At 28.7% G+C, this 14,586-nt stretch overlaps 1 protein-coding gene across 8 annotated transcripts in view; it reads left to right on the top strand.

Moving 5' to 3' along the window:
• Positions 1-14,586, top strand: part of LOC123264105 (potassium/sodium hyperpolarization-activated cyclic nucleotide-gated channel 2) — a 251,655-nt gene that overhangs the window by 109,681 nt on the left and 127,388 nt on the right. For 6 of the 8 annotated variants that reach the window (XM_044727188.1, XM_044727187.1, XM_044727192.1 and 3 more), the window contains exon 3: positions 6,206-6,289. The exons of 1 other annotated variant lie outside the window; for it this stretch is intronic. In XM_044727188.1, coding sequence (XP_044583123.1) covers positions 6,206-6,289 — 84 coding nt within the window. Of the gene's footprint in view, positions 1-6,205; positions 6,290-9,497; positions 10,714-14,586 lie in introns of those variants that run through there. One more of the 8 variants, XM_044727189.1, reaches the window with a different exon arrangement.

Here is a 14,586-nt window from a genome sequence, read left to right as displayed (position 1 = left end):
AATTTATCGATTTTTTAAAAACTTACCAAACTTCAAATTTGTTTTATAGAAGATTCACTTTGAAAACTGTTAGTACTGATTATCGATAGAGTAATTTTTTAAATGGACTTGAATTATTGTAAAATAAAAAATTTTGAAATTTTGTCATTTAGACGTCATAAATTTCATTTTAACATGAAATTAATAGTCATTCTAATTCGTAGGTTGTTAAAAACACTGAGATGAAGTATTATAGAACCTAGGTCATTTGATTACGTATTGAATATAAACCTTATCAATTATTTATTAAAAGCTTTAAATAGTTTTATGTAGTTTACAACAAATATCACGGTATTCGTAGGATTCATAATTACTAGAAGTGGTTGGGTTCTAGTTCTTGTTGCTAAATTATTAATGATCTTAGTTTTCTATGAGACCAATTATCATTGTAAATTATCTGTGCTGTTCTTAATACATCATTAAATTATTGATAGTTACTAATTATCTTGAACACGGGTAATTAATAGCACATTTAATACTTTAACTGATGAAAATTAAAATAATAAGATAGTAAGGTAGTAGTAAGTAGAAATGTTCGAAGTTTTATTTAAAAAAAAATGATAATAATAACGATATTAATATACGATATGTATATAATAATAATTTCGATATGAAATTCTATTAAAATTTATAATTCACCATAAAACATTATTCTCGAAAACTACCAATAATATCGTTCGATTTTAAGAAATCTATATTTTTGGATCAAGAAAAAGTTTCTTTAATCAAAATAGCAATAATAAAATAAAATATTAAAATATAAATTTCAATAATTTTTCAATTTTTTAATTTTCCTATAAATGTGTACCTCAATGAACATGTCCTAATATACAATAATTGGTTTAATAGCTTATTAAACTAAAATCCGATGTCTTATAAGCTTTTTAGGAGAATAAAGAAACGATTTTTACTTTAGAACATTATACCTAAAACTTAACTCTCGAGTGAGGAGAAAATTTAGTGATCATATGTCCTCTGTCAAGGATTCTTGATTCAATTCGTGAATTTTTTCAAATTCGAACTCAATATTTCGAAACAAAGCTGAAATTTTGAAGATAATATTTGTTTAAATCAAGTTGTTTTCTTACATTGTATCAAGCTTGAAAGATAATGTATCTTATTAGAATGAATGAACTTTGAAAGAAAAAAAGTTAACTTCACATCATAAATTTTCTAGTCACTCATTCATTTGTTCGTTCATTCATGTAATCCATAAATATATATACAAACCGTAGCCTATAAGATTAATTGTTCGGCAATTATTGTTGAAAAAGAACATCGTAAAGAGCATAGAAAAAATTATACCTCTTTATAAAACATTTTATCGAATAAATGAAGGAAAAAAATTTATTGAACCCCCGAATAAATAAAAAACTAATTATAATCAATTGTCGAAATAAAATTTTCTGTACCGTTTGTTTTTGAGCCCAATGACTAAGCGTATCGATCTGATTGTCTACAGGCATAACATGGTACTTTATAAGACTGAAAATAAAAAGTAATGAGTGTGTCTATATGTATGCAAAGTCAGATTTATTTAAAGACTGTTACTGATACAACTCCACCCACAAATATCAACATGATGCATTATATGCACCCGATGGAACGTTAAAAGGTATTATGCGACGTTACATCAGGGAAATGACGGCATGGGACGGCGGGAATGAGAATTTTCAATCGGGGAAAATGTCATATATATTAGCACGGAGTTATCAGTGGCCATGAGTTTTCGGGGCCAGTTGGCCGAGGCCAAACTTTTCTGCATGGATGTGAGTATGTATGAGAAGAAAAGTTATCAAAGCAAGAGAGGCTGATCGAACAGTAGTTCACTTTCATCGATATTTTCGCTATTAATATACATAGCTCTGCATACATGCGGGTATCAATATATGGGAGAAGGTCAAGCACCTCGGATCAGACAATGAAGCACTTAAGGGCTGTTGGCATGCGCGCAAGCTTCGAAATTTACCTCTAAATCTCTTATATTTAAGTGCAACAATTGTTCTGTGTAATCTAAGTCTTTAATAATCTTCATGACGTTTTTACTTTTTATATTTATTAATTTTTCAGACTTTTCGGGACTTTTCGCTAAAAGAAAGTTGAAGAAAAAAATGTCGTTTTATTTTTTGTTTAAATTTGAAGAAATTTTTGGCTAGTGGTTACTAAATTATTTAACTCCACCTCATGAAGAAATTAAAATTTTCAATTTAGCATATTAGTAATTTGGGTCTGATTTAAAAAAAATCCGCCTTTAATCGAGGGCGTCTATATGTCTGTGTGTGTGTGTGTGTTAATAATCTGATTAGATTTCAAAGTTAATCACAATAATAATTTGAACAAAACTACTTGATTAAAAAAAATTTTCTCTTTAAAGTTTCATTCTTGTTTCGGGGTATTTAGTTGGAATTAATTTTTAAATGATTCACTCTTGAATCAAGAATATAAGACTATAAACCTCTTAAATAGAGAGAAAACATTCTTCATTTAAGAATTCAAAGGAGCATTTTAATATTTTCAAACAAGATAACCTATATTTTACCCAAGAATTTCTTTCTCTTGAATAAAGATAAGTAGAAACATTGATTCAAGATGTTATCGACTTGTTTCAAGAATACCAAAAATCCTCAGATTTCTGTTATTTTCGATACTTTTAAAAGTAAATTTTAAATAGACTTCAGAATTAATTGAAATGAAGTACTTATTTTGTTTAAAAATTTTTTTTGGTATTTGATGAAGAAACTTTGTTTAAAACCAAAAAAAAAAAATCTTAAAAAAACCAAGTTATTTTTTGTTCAAGGGAATGGTGTTTTTCTCTTCACTAAAAAAACGAGGTTCTCAGCGAGAAATGATTGAATCCGAACAAAAACAGTTTCACTGTAAAAAAATCGCGCCAAGTCCACGTTCATAAGACTATTAAGAAAAAAAAAAATTTTTGTTTTCTTTACAAAAAGATATAAAATAGAAAAATTAAAAAATCCAAGTAACTGATATGATTGTATATGATTTTCGGAAATTAAAAAAAATTTTGATCTAAATTTAAAAATTAAAAAAAAAATTTTGGAACGTATTTAGTGTGCGTGGTTACAAAATATTTTACTTTTAATGAAATTCGTAAAATCTATTTACTAGGACTTTAAAAAAATTGAAATACACAATGACGCACACCAAGTACGTTCCAAAATTTTTTTCTTAATTTTTAAATTTACAACAAAATTTTTTTTAATTTCCGAAAATCATATAAAATCATATCGGTTACTTGGATTTTTTAATTTTTCTATTTTATATCTTTTTGTAAAGAAAAAAAAAATTTTTTTTTTCTTAATAGTCTTATGAACGTGGACTTGGCGCGATTTTTTTACAGTGAAACTGTTTTTGTTCGGATTTCAGTATTTTTTGTAATTATAATAAAAATTTGCAATTGGTACTAACTTAAATCTCAAGTTGGCTGCATTTTTTATAGCAAACTATCCCCTTGAAGCTACAGTTTATGTAAAAATAATTGCAGCGCACCCTGGCGGGTGTAGATGCAAGCTGTGAAATTTATTTTTTTAACTGTAGTTTCCCATCTATTGGAGGATTACCATGCATTCTCGAATTACTTAGTCTGTGGCATGTCACTTTTTACATCGAAAAAAAGTCAGGATCGAAATTTTTGAGCTTGCTATAGTTTGTGCTGATAAAATTTAATAATTTCAAGTAAATTAATGGTTATAATTGAATATAATTAATTGATATCAGTAAAATAAAGTATGAATTACTGTTATAATATAAAATTTAGGAACAAGAAGTACCGTCGAATTAAATAAAATTTTGCAACCTCGAAATACCGTTCTGCTTACAGTAAACACACTCGGTAGTCTGGCGCTCCGTTTACAACGGATTTGAACGGAACTTGGCGCCAGATTCTACCGAATCTGTGGATCAAGACAACCAATTTTCTTCGACATAATTTTTTTTAGATTAATAATATTTCTCTTGAATTAAGTAATTTTTTTCAATGTAAAGAAATAAAGTTTGGAAATCCAAACATGCACGCCTCACACATGCATTTCATTAGAAATTAAAATATAGAAAAAAATAAAAATGGATCAATGGAAACTTATTCAGAAAGACTTAACTCAATTCGTTGTGTGTATTTCCTTGAATCGTGAAAACTAACATACGTACAGACTAACGGACAATGATGTAAATTTTTTTTTATCGCAATTTTTTTTATTAAAAATAATTAAGTAAATAGAAAATCTTGTATCGTAATAGTCTTATATCTCTAGTTTTAGAAACATCCCTATTTTCATCAATTTTACATCCTCTTTAGAGTGTAATAACGGTATTATGTGGTGAAATAGGCACATGGTGATCTGTCGGGAATAGAGCACTACTATACGCTATCGCATTATGAACCGTGCAATATCAAAATTATGTTTACATTATATTTGAGTTCGATTTCGTGTTTTGTGTTATGGTACACGGAGAAAAAAATATCGTTAGAATAAGGATACGTATCGTTATTCTAACTATACGCCGTATAGTCATTTTTTTAGAGATATACGCTGTATAGCCAATTCAGCTATACAGCGGATCATCAAAATGACGATCCATATCATTATTTTAGCGTTACATTTAGTTAATTCAACTATACAGATCCTCACGTTAACAAAACAGTTGCCTGTTTTTACGAAACTACATATATTGACAAGAGCTATACTCTGTATGCTTAAGTCAAACAACTGAATCCTCAAATCAGCAATCCGGATCATTATTTTAAGGAAACGTCATTTGAGGATACGTTGGATAGTCATTTTAACAATATTTTTTTTTCCGTGTAACAATTTTTTAGTTACTGGAAATTTTTTAAATGAGTAAAAATTTTAAGTTTGGCTTGGAATTAATTATTGCGATGCTGTCAAGCTGATTTTATACTTTTTTTGTTTTTCAAAATTCAATTTCGAAATCTAGGAGACAGTTAGAACATGAAGTAACTCAACAACTACTCAAAATTTTGAAAACTGACAAAAAAACATTTTGCTTAGTATCACCTCCTCTATCTGAATTTCTTCGCTGATAAACTAATTTTAAATCTCCTTGTTTATATTTATTATGCTTAGAAAACTAAGTCAAGAAAAATAAAATTCAAAGATGCGCCGAAAAAATATGGTTTAAAAACTTCAAAAGAGTGTTGTTCTAAAATAGTTCTAAGATTTTCGAGCTCGAAGTTATATCAATTTTTTTTTAATTTGTGATCAAACATTAAAAATTCATAAGTAAAAAAAAAAAATTTTTTTTTTTCTTAAGTTCATTTGTTTCACTCTTGCTCTCACAGTAAAAATCAATTCCTCTAGTTTATGGTCGCGTGTGTAACACCAAGGTGCTTGTCCTCGTGGAAGTTATATATATATTTATTAGTTAATAAATTCATTGTCATTTGCCGAAAGATTCTTGGTTACTAGTTTAACTTATGGTGATATTACTCGGTTTCTTTGGTTCAATGCAAATTAAACTTTTAGCTTATGAATTATTCAAAGTTTACTCTCCTTTCTTCTCTTCCTCGGTTATAATGACACTCTTAACGAGTTTTCGCCTACTACGTAAATCCACTAATCACGTATAATGTAAATAATTTTGCGTACATTTAGTTAGTAAAAATGATTAATTACGCGTTTTAGGGCTCGAAAAACAAAACTTTTATGATAAAAAGTCCATACTTAGCTTTTTTTATTTTGTCCTCAAGTTACGCGTGAGTGAGTATAATCAAGACAAAAAAAAAACGCTGTGACGAGAAACTATGCTCCAACGAGTATCCATCGAATTAAACGTCAAAAGTGTCTAATAGCCTTTGGATAAAAGTGAAGACATGTCATGCGAACAAAACTTTTGACAATATAGAGCATAATAGACAGAAAATGTTCTGTTCTTTTTAATACATAGCTTAAATTACTTTTTTTAAATTTTAATTTTGAGAATTTTTACGGAGAATAGGATTAACATTACCTCACGCGTTACTCACGCAATGAAATAACGTTATTTGGCATGAAAGCATGTTTTACGAAATTAACTAAAAAAATGTATTAATAATTACACACACAATCATTACTTGAAAAATTCAGTTTTGTTATTACTCATTTTATTCGTTTATTTATTTGTTATTTTTTGTTTACTGTTGATACAGTTGCCATGGAAATGAGCGTCAGCATTCTGGGAAACATGAAAAATGTTCATCACAGAAGCTTGAAACCTCCTGGCCATTTTCCCTGTAAGTTTATCTCTTATATTTTCCTTAAGAGTTACCTGATTAAAAATAGTCGATTTTTATCATCGATGAAAATTGATTCTCTTAAATTCGATTAAATTTTTTTTATCCACATTATTACTTTTATTATTTTAGTTTTGTCTTTGGTTGAAACTATCCTCGAAGAAACGCTTCATCGTTCCTTGTAAGCAAAAAAAAAAGAATCCGTATTCCTATCATTGCTCATCGTAATCGAGTTAAGTCTTGTCAGCTTCGGGATCGGAAATATTGACAAGACAATTTCCGGGAATTCTTCATCGAGCTAAGCTATTGCGGTTGAAGATGCTTCACAATACTTTTTTTCTTTTTAAAATGATACTTCCAAAAAAATGATAGTTTCAGCCATCGATCTCAAGATAAATTAAATAGGTTTCTATCACATCAATTCTTCTAGTTTAATTTTAAAGTACCAAATTTTATTTGTCTAAATTAAATAACGTAAAATTTTCTGCTAAAAAAAATCCAATTTTTTATTTATTTGGTGTTAAAAAATATAAAATCAATACTTTTTCATGTCCGGCATTTTTTTTAAAGAAAAGTATCTTCAGAAACAGTCTTTAAAATTGAAGAAACTTTTTCTTTGTAACTTTTATTTCCATTCGTATTTTTTTTTGAACAATCACACTAACAAAAGAAGAAAGAAAAAAAAATTCATTGTAGCTAAGTTAATTTTTTGCTTATCTACCCAATTCGTTCCCTCCTCTGTTAATTACTTTAAAATGAGTGAAAAAAATGAAGTCATTAACTTTTTATTCTGACTTTCATTTCTTCTCTTCAAAAAAAAAAAAAAAAAATAAATAAAATAAAATAAAATAAAAATAAAAAAAAAATTTGATAGATAAAAAAATGAATTGGTCATTATTTTTGGCGTACTGGCATCTATTTTTTGATCAATAATTGTGGACTATTTGACGCTGCCAGGTGGTACACATCTCTTGGTGGGCACCCTCTGCATACGGAAACTATTACCCTTGTCTCATTGAATTTGCGTCGGATGGCGCCACGTTCTGGGTTGTAAAATCCGACCCCTAAACGGGTTATCAACTCGATTTTATACGTAGGTGGTTCTCACGTTTATACGCTCTATCAATTCATCAATGTATGACCAGTGGCCAGATAAAATCAACGTCTAAAGAGTCTAAAGTTTTTTATTATTTGATATATCATATTATAACTTTGTTTGCTCAGGTATAGAGATAGCTATATCGTTTCAGTTCTTATTGAATCCAATAGACAGCCGATCCGCGTCTGGACTACTTACTCAGGTTACTTAATCACTTCTTTTTTTGTCTAATTAATTAACCAGCCGGGGCGAGAATTTTTTCCAGGACAAATCTGACCCTTATCACGACCCTCTAACTCTCAGGGCGTGCCTGACCTTAACATCAATTGGTCGATACTACTGAAAATAAACCAACTCACGGCTTATCTGAACATTCTGTTTATTTATAAATTTCAATATCAAATAATTTGTCATGTTTTGTTTCACTTTTTGTTTATTACCCTAATTTTCTCTTTGAAGCTTTTTGGTAATAACAGATTTTTTTTGTCGTTAAAACGATTTCAGACATTTTATTTTTGATCCCGAATCGTTCGAGTGTCAGATTTTAAGGGTCTCTTTTTTTTGTGAATTTTTTCTATCCATTAGATAAATTTTTTTACTTTTAATAGCTCTTGAAAGTTTTTTTTGCTTTTAGTTTTATTTTTGATCATTTAATAAAAAAATCTGTTGTACAGAAATCGTGCAATTATGGAAAACAACGAAAGACATTAATCTACCTTTTTTAGTTATATTAATGCAACTATCTTGTATATTTAACTTTGATTCGCCTTTTTCGAGTCTCTCTATAGGTCAATTTTGGTCTGAATTATCAAACTCTCAATGAAAAAGGATCCTTTTGTCTCTGATCATCAATATCTCAGCATCAATGACCGTACACTGAATCTGAGGGTAGTTTGAAAGGTTGAATAATTCTTTTGCAAGAATCATGATTTTTTAGAATAAAAAAATGCTTTTTTAAGTAACTATAAGTGTGTCAAGAAATTTTATTAATTTACAATATTGGTTTTTTTTTTTTTTTTAAATTATTACGAATTATTGTTCATAAAAAATCGACGAATTTTTTTGATTATGGTCTTTACGACGAATTCATAAATTTTTTAATAAAAATTTACAAAATTTTATTTTTCGCATATTAAAGCTAAAAATTCGATATGAAAAAAAAAATTTTTTCTCCTCTAAGATTCAAATATGAACATAATAACAAAAATAAAATATGACAATTTTTCGATTTTTTATGGCCAAAAATAAATAAAGCTCTACTTGGACATAATTTCTTTTTTTTTGTTTATTCATAAAAAGGATAATTTTTCCAAATGTCCGTCACATATATTTTTTCCCAGGTATAAATACTCACATAATTTTAAAAACTAAAAATTAAAAATCCAAAATTAACTATTCAATATTCCCCCGTGAAGCAAATGAGCAAATTCGTACCAACAATTATCTAAAAAAAGTTTCTTCCCCAGCGTACTAAATTTCCCTGGAGTATAAAAAGGCATTATTTTTATAATAATGAGAAAAGCTCATATCTCAGTACTTAGATTAATAATAATCTTTAAATTAAACCCTCTTCATCAAAACAACTAAACCAGAAAAATAAAAATCTTGTGTAGTCTTCTTTACAACGATGATGCAGAGCTTAATTCTCAGTTATGCAACCCGGTGTAAATTCATGTGCTCCAGAAAGCCCATGGTCGTTCACTTAGGTCACCTATATCTGCTCACATTCATACACACGTATATTACTCACATTGCTGCTCGAACGGCCTAAAGTCTAGTAATACCCCAACTAAAACAGCATGTGTGGATTCAAGTGCACTTCAATTATGAACATTCATTTAAAAGGTGGCGCCCTCCGTGACTTATTCACAAATTACCGTAGTGTACTTCTCATATTAAATTTTCTCGAGATTCTTGACCTCCGAAAGTCCTCCGTGCAAAAAAGGGCATAAATAAAAAATAAAACATCGTAACTTAAAAAAAATAATTAAAAAATAAATTTTTAAAACTTAATATAATTTATTAGTAGCACTGAAGCGCATGTAAAAATAGTAGGGTAAATGGCCAACGCGCAGTCGTGGCTTCACTCGATATTACAGAATATTACGGGGAGTGACAGGTGTCGCCGTTGCGAGGGTGAAAAGAAAGCTCATCGTCGCTGGGTCACTTTTAAATAAAATTATAAAAAAACATTTGAGATTTTAAACAAAATGCTTGTCAAAAACTGACAAAAAAATTAATACAATGTCTCGTAAAAATTAGTCTTTATCAGTGAAGTGTGTGAGGTGCTCAGAACCACCGGACAGATGACGTAGGTATCAAAAACATGACATTCGAAGATGAAACGATAATCCGTGATTAAGCTCCAGAGAAGAGACATGTGGTGGTTTAAAATAAGCAAAAAAGTAAAATTGAATGGTTAAATAGAAATTTTGAAAGGTCTTCAATGAAAGTGTATCACCGTCCCAATGATAATTTATTTAGCGAAATTTTGACGTCTTATATATGTATATGTGTATTATACATGTCTTCTTCACATTTAAGTAATGAGCTATACCTCTGTACGTAACTACTATTACAATAACAATGATTGCCTTCAGCCGATTGATAAATCCTTAAAGAAGTATTTGAATTTACTGCGCAAGCCTAGTGCCTTGGATACCGACTCGCTCGCTTTTTTTCATAAACCTTTTTATATATCGTGATCAGAACCGACAGACAGACAACATATTTATTTATTGGTTAAATATACACTATTTTTAAGATATGTGGGTTAATTAACATAATAATTAAAAATCAAACAATTGGAATAAATCAAGTGTGTTTATAAGATGATAATTTAATTTTTTTGAAGATGCTTGATAATTGTTATTAAAATTATAGGCTGTGCGTATTACTATGTTAAGTGTTCGATATTGGTATTGATAATTGATATTTAAGATAATGTTGATTTACAAATATTTTTGCTATACACTTTGTTAATTGGGCTTTTATTCGAAGCTTTTATTGCTCAATATTTTTAAAATAATCGAGTAATGTCATTCAAGAGTATTCTCAAAAGATGTATAAAGAAAACTCGAAGGATCATTGGGAATGTTTTGCATTGACTGTTGACAGTGAGTTTTTAAACGCGAGTGAGGTCACTTAATTTTGCAGAGAAGAGTTTTGCCGAAAGTTCAAGAGAAGGAAACTGAAGAAAGAGAAAGAAAAAATTAAAAAAAAAAAAAATAATGACTAAGTACGGATTTGCGCGACTTGCGATATGGCGTCCAAGACGATCTACGAATTCTCAACCACCGTTCTATCAGGAAAACAATCCCCTCATGTATGATATAATTTATTACAGAATTTGATCAGAAAATTTATGCAATAAATTCACTGTTTTTTAGTATTGTTGTAAATTGATTTTTATTATTATTATTATACATGTAATGTTAATTGTTATTTGAAGTTTGCAATGCTCACGCTGGCTTGTCACGAGATCATGAAAATTGCAATGTGCTTTGAGTGTCACCCGTGCCTTGAAGATCCTTATGATAATTGTTACTAAAAAAAAAAATTATGTAATGTATTTTGATCACTTTTAAATAATTTGTAATAAATTTGATGTTAATTCATGCAATAAATTTTTTTTAATCATCGCTTTGCTCAGCTGCCTTATAACCCCACCTCATAGCTTTATGTGTTATTTTTTTTTTTCGGATTGTAAAAAATTCCAAATTTTGTAAAGAAATAAATAAAATTATGAGCCGTATTTGACACGGTGATTTAACACAGATACGGTTAACATTTGATGATAATCAATGAAAGTCACTTGAGGTAAGATAATGGGGTGTCTGCATGCAAATAGTTTATTATTAGATTTATAACTTATATACTCTTACGTACACGACTAACGCAGTTAAGTATTGTATTACTCTGACGTAGATGGGTATATGTCGAGATATGTATAAATGCATACATATCTATTTTTATATATATGTATACACATAATTTTTTGTATTAAGTATTTATATTATTATTGTTAGAAGGAAAAATCGTTTATCGTTCAAGGGTTCGCGACCGTACCAAGCTTTTGCTAGTATTGATCTCGGTTACACCCCCACCTGTTCATCCCCCAAGCGCCTCTTGTACCCCCGAACTTCCGGGTGCCCTTTACGTGTACTTATTTCTTCTTTTTACTTTTTTGTTATAAATGACTCGGAAGAAAAGCATTTATAGAAAGCTGTTCGAGTTGTTATTTTCTTCGTTTCTTAAACAAAAAATTTTATTAAATTTTGGGAATAGATTAGGCAAAAATTGTTGGTTTACGGTGATTGAAATTTTGCAGCGTAAATATAGTCTTAAGATCTAAAAAAAACTGTTGGTCGATAATGGATAAATAAGAAATCAAAAAAGGAAGAAAACAATTTGACGATTGAAAATTACTTAAAAAGATTGGGGTTGAAATTTTGAATTTAATATTTAAGATGTTTAAAAATTAAACGATATATCGATGTATATATTATTTACGGGAAATTTAATCATCTTTTAAAGTACTCTTCGTGAATTTTTTTGTATCTCTCATTGTTGACAGTATTTGAAGTTATTACGAAAAAAAATTTTAGTGATTAGAATCATCGCTTTACCTATTATTTGTCTGTTAAATTTTGTACAATTTTAAAAGATCTAATTAAAATATTGTAGAAACAAAGAAATTGAAAAAAATTAAATTCTCTAAAAAACTTCCATCACAATATTTTAGTGTCTGTTATTTCTTGAATAAATTTTTATTTAATGAATAAATATGAAAAATTTACAACTGTAAAAACAAAAATCTTATAAAAAATAATTTCTTGAAAACTAATCGATCTTCGGATCCACTATCAAAAGCAATTATTTCCGAAGACAGAATGAAATTGAATGATGTAAATTCTTAAAACAACAATTCATGGGTTGAAATTGATTTCACTTTGACCTGGTACACTTCCTACATTTCTTGAAATCAGATGTCAGTAGGATCGATAGTTATTGTCGAGGCGATATATCTGATTATCATCAAACACGAATATTCCATAAAGTAGAATGGATAACATGAGACAGAATAAAAATATTGGCAATTAATTCCTGAAGATTTTATGTATCTAATATATCTAATATCTAGAAACGATTGTTGTTAATAAAACAGTATATATTGTTAGCGACAAATAATGGATGTAAAATGCATATACAAGTGTGTATATTTGATAAATAATAAACTAGAAATGAAATCAAAACAGTAATAAACCCGGTTTAGAACCCGAGAGATAGTTTGTTAAGATTGCATTATGAATTTGCGTGACTGGTGTTTGTGGTTTTTAAAAACACGCACTCATATGCTTACTTTGCTAGGTATATGTGTTACGGGAATACTTTTTCATACATTTCATACATTCGTGACGGTAAAAATATTTTTACCGAGTGTAACATTCAGCTGATGTGAAAAAATTCATAAAAAAAGTCCGCATCTTTTCAGTTGAAGGATAGTTGTTGAAATGTATAATATTGGAGTTCAATCCATTTTAAACACGATTCAAAAAAAAAATTTTTTTTTTATTCATTCGAAAGTATAAAAAAAAATCTCTTGGAAGAGAATATTTAATTTGAATTTAAAAACTTATTAAAAAAATTTGAAATTTTTTTTGTCAAACAAATACAGACGAAAAAAAAGTGAATAATAATAATGATAAAAACAACTCCTTTGACGCATGCTTACTTCTCTATTCTTTAGCACTAAGGCACTAAGGCGGTGTATAAAGTCTCGTCATTGTCGCGATCCGTGACCTTACCCTTGGATAAATAAATATCCCTTGTCACGTCAGCCTGATAAACCTTTCCTTTCGTTATTTTTTTTCTTTTTACTCTTATATTACCATTATTATTATTTAATATTCCTATACATGCATTCTTTTGCGAACAATAATCTCGCTAAGAATTTTAATACTTCTCTTTCTCGTTTATGTAATATTCGATCGTTATTCAAGTGCTTCTACAAAGACGAATAAATTACAAGGTCATGTCTGAATTTTTGTCAACTTTTTTATGCACATTATAATTCATAAATAATAATAATAATAATAAGACAATTATTTTTAAATTATAAATAAATCTGATCGTTATAATTTATTGTTTTTCGAAGAGAAAAAAATACCAATTGGAATAATTAATAATTAAAAAAAAAAAAATAAGAAAACTAAAAAGACGAAGGAAGGAAGGATAGAAAGAAGTATGTATGGGTTATATAGTCTAGTGACCTACATACTAGAAGGCCCACATGCCACATACCTACATCATCTAAAAGCGAATACACCGATGGAAATTGAGCAAATATACAGATTTAGCACAGTAGACATCTATTCAATCGATATTATATATATATATATATACACATATATCTGTACAGAATTACCAGATTTTATAGGCATACAAAAACGCTGGATTATAATAAGGTAAAAGCCCCAATAGATGATCATGTACCAGTATATGATCACTCCATGTATTTGTATACCTATATTTATGAATATAGATATACAAATACATGGAGTGATCATATACTGGTACGTGATCATCTATTGGGGCTTTTACCTTACGTCAGATAAGATCCGATGCCAATAAATTCCGTTCAACCGTTCCCTTCTCAAGCCTTTTCTTTCCCTTTTTTTCTTTTATTTTATAAATTTAATTTTGACTAAATTTTATGGTCCAGAATATAAGAAAAGATACTTTATAAACCAAAAAATTTAACATCAACAGTAAAATAAAAATGAGCCGAAATTAAATGATAAGAGTCATTAAATATTTTATTTTCTTATAAATTTTCATTATTGGAATTGTCGCTTCAATTTCAAACTCTGGTTGATAATCTAGGGAGCTGCGGTGCCCAAGTCTGCCATCTGGAGAAGTATTATTGTAACACATTGGAAAATTTAACTGGTAAAAGAGGGAATAAAGTTTTATTTTCATAAGTACTAATGGAGGTAAAAGATCATCTCGATTTTCTGATTTTTTAGTCGCAAATTTAGCAAAACTTTGACCTTTAAATGTTAAGTTTCAAGTCAAAATAAATTTTTACGAGCAATTATTTTCACAATAATTGTTACAATGAGTAACTCTGCATGATGATAAGTTTCAACAGAGACCTGATCGATTGTTGTTTACCAGTTTACCTACTTTATACTTA

This window comes from Cotesia glomerata, linkage group LG4, assembly GCF_020080835.1.
Source record: "Cotesia glomerata isolate CgM1 linkage group LG4, MPM_Cglom_v2.3, whole genome shotgun sequence".
In the NCBI taxonomy this organism is placed as follows: Eukaryota; Metazoa; Arthropoda; class Insecta; order Hymenoptera; family Braconidae; genus Cotesia; species Cotesia glomerata.
The sequence above is the reverse complement of the archived record's forward strand: the minus strand, read 5'-3'. Positions and strand labels throughout refer to the sequence as shown.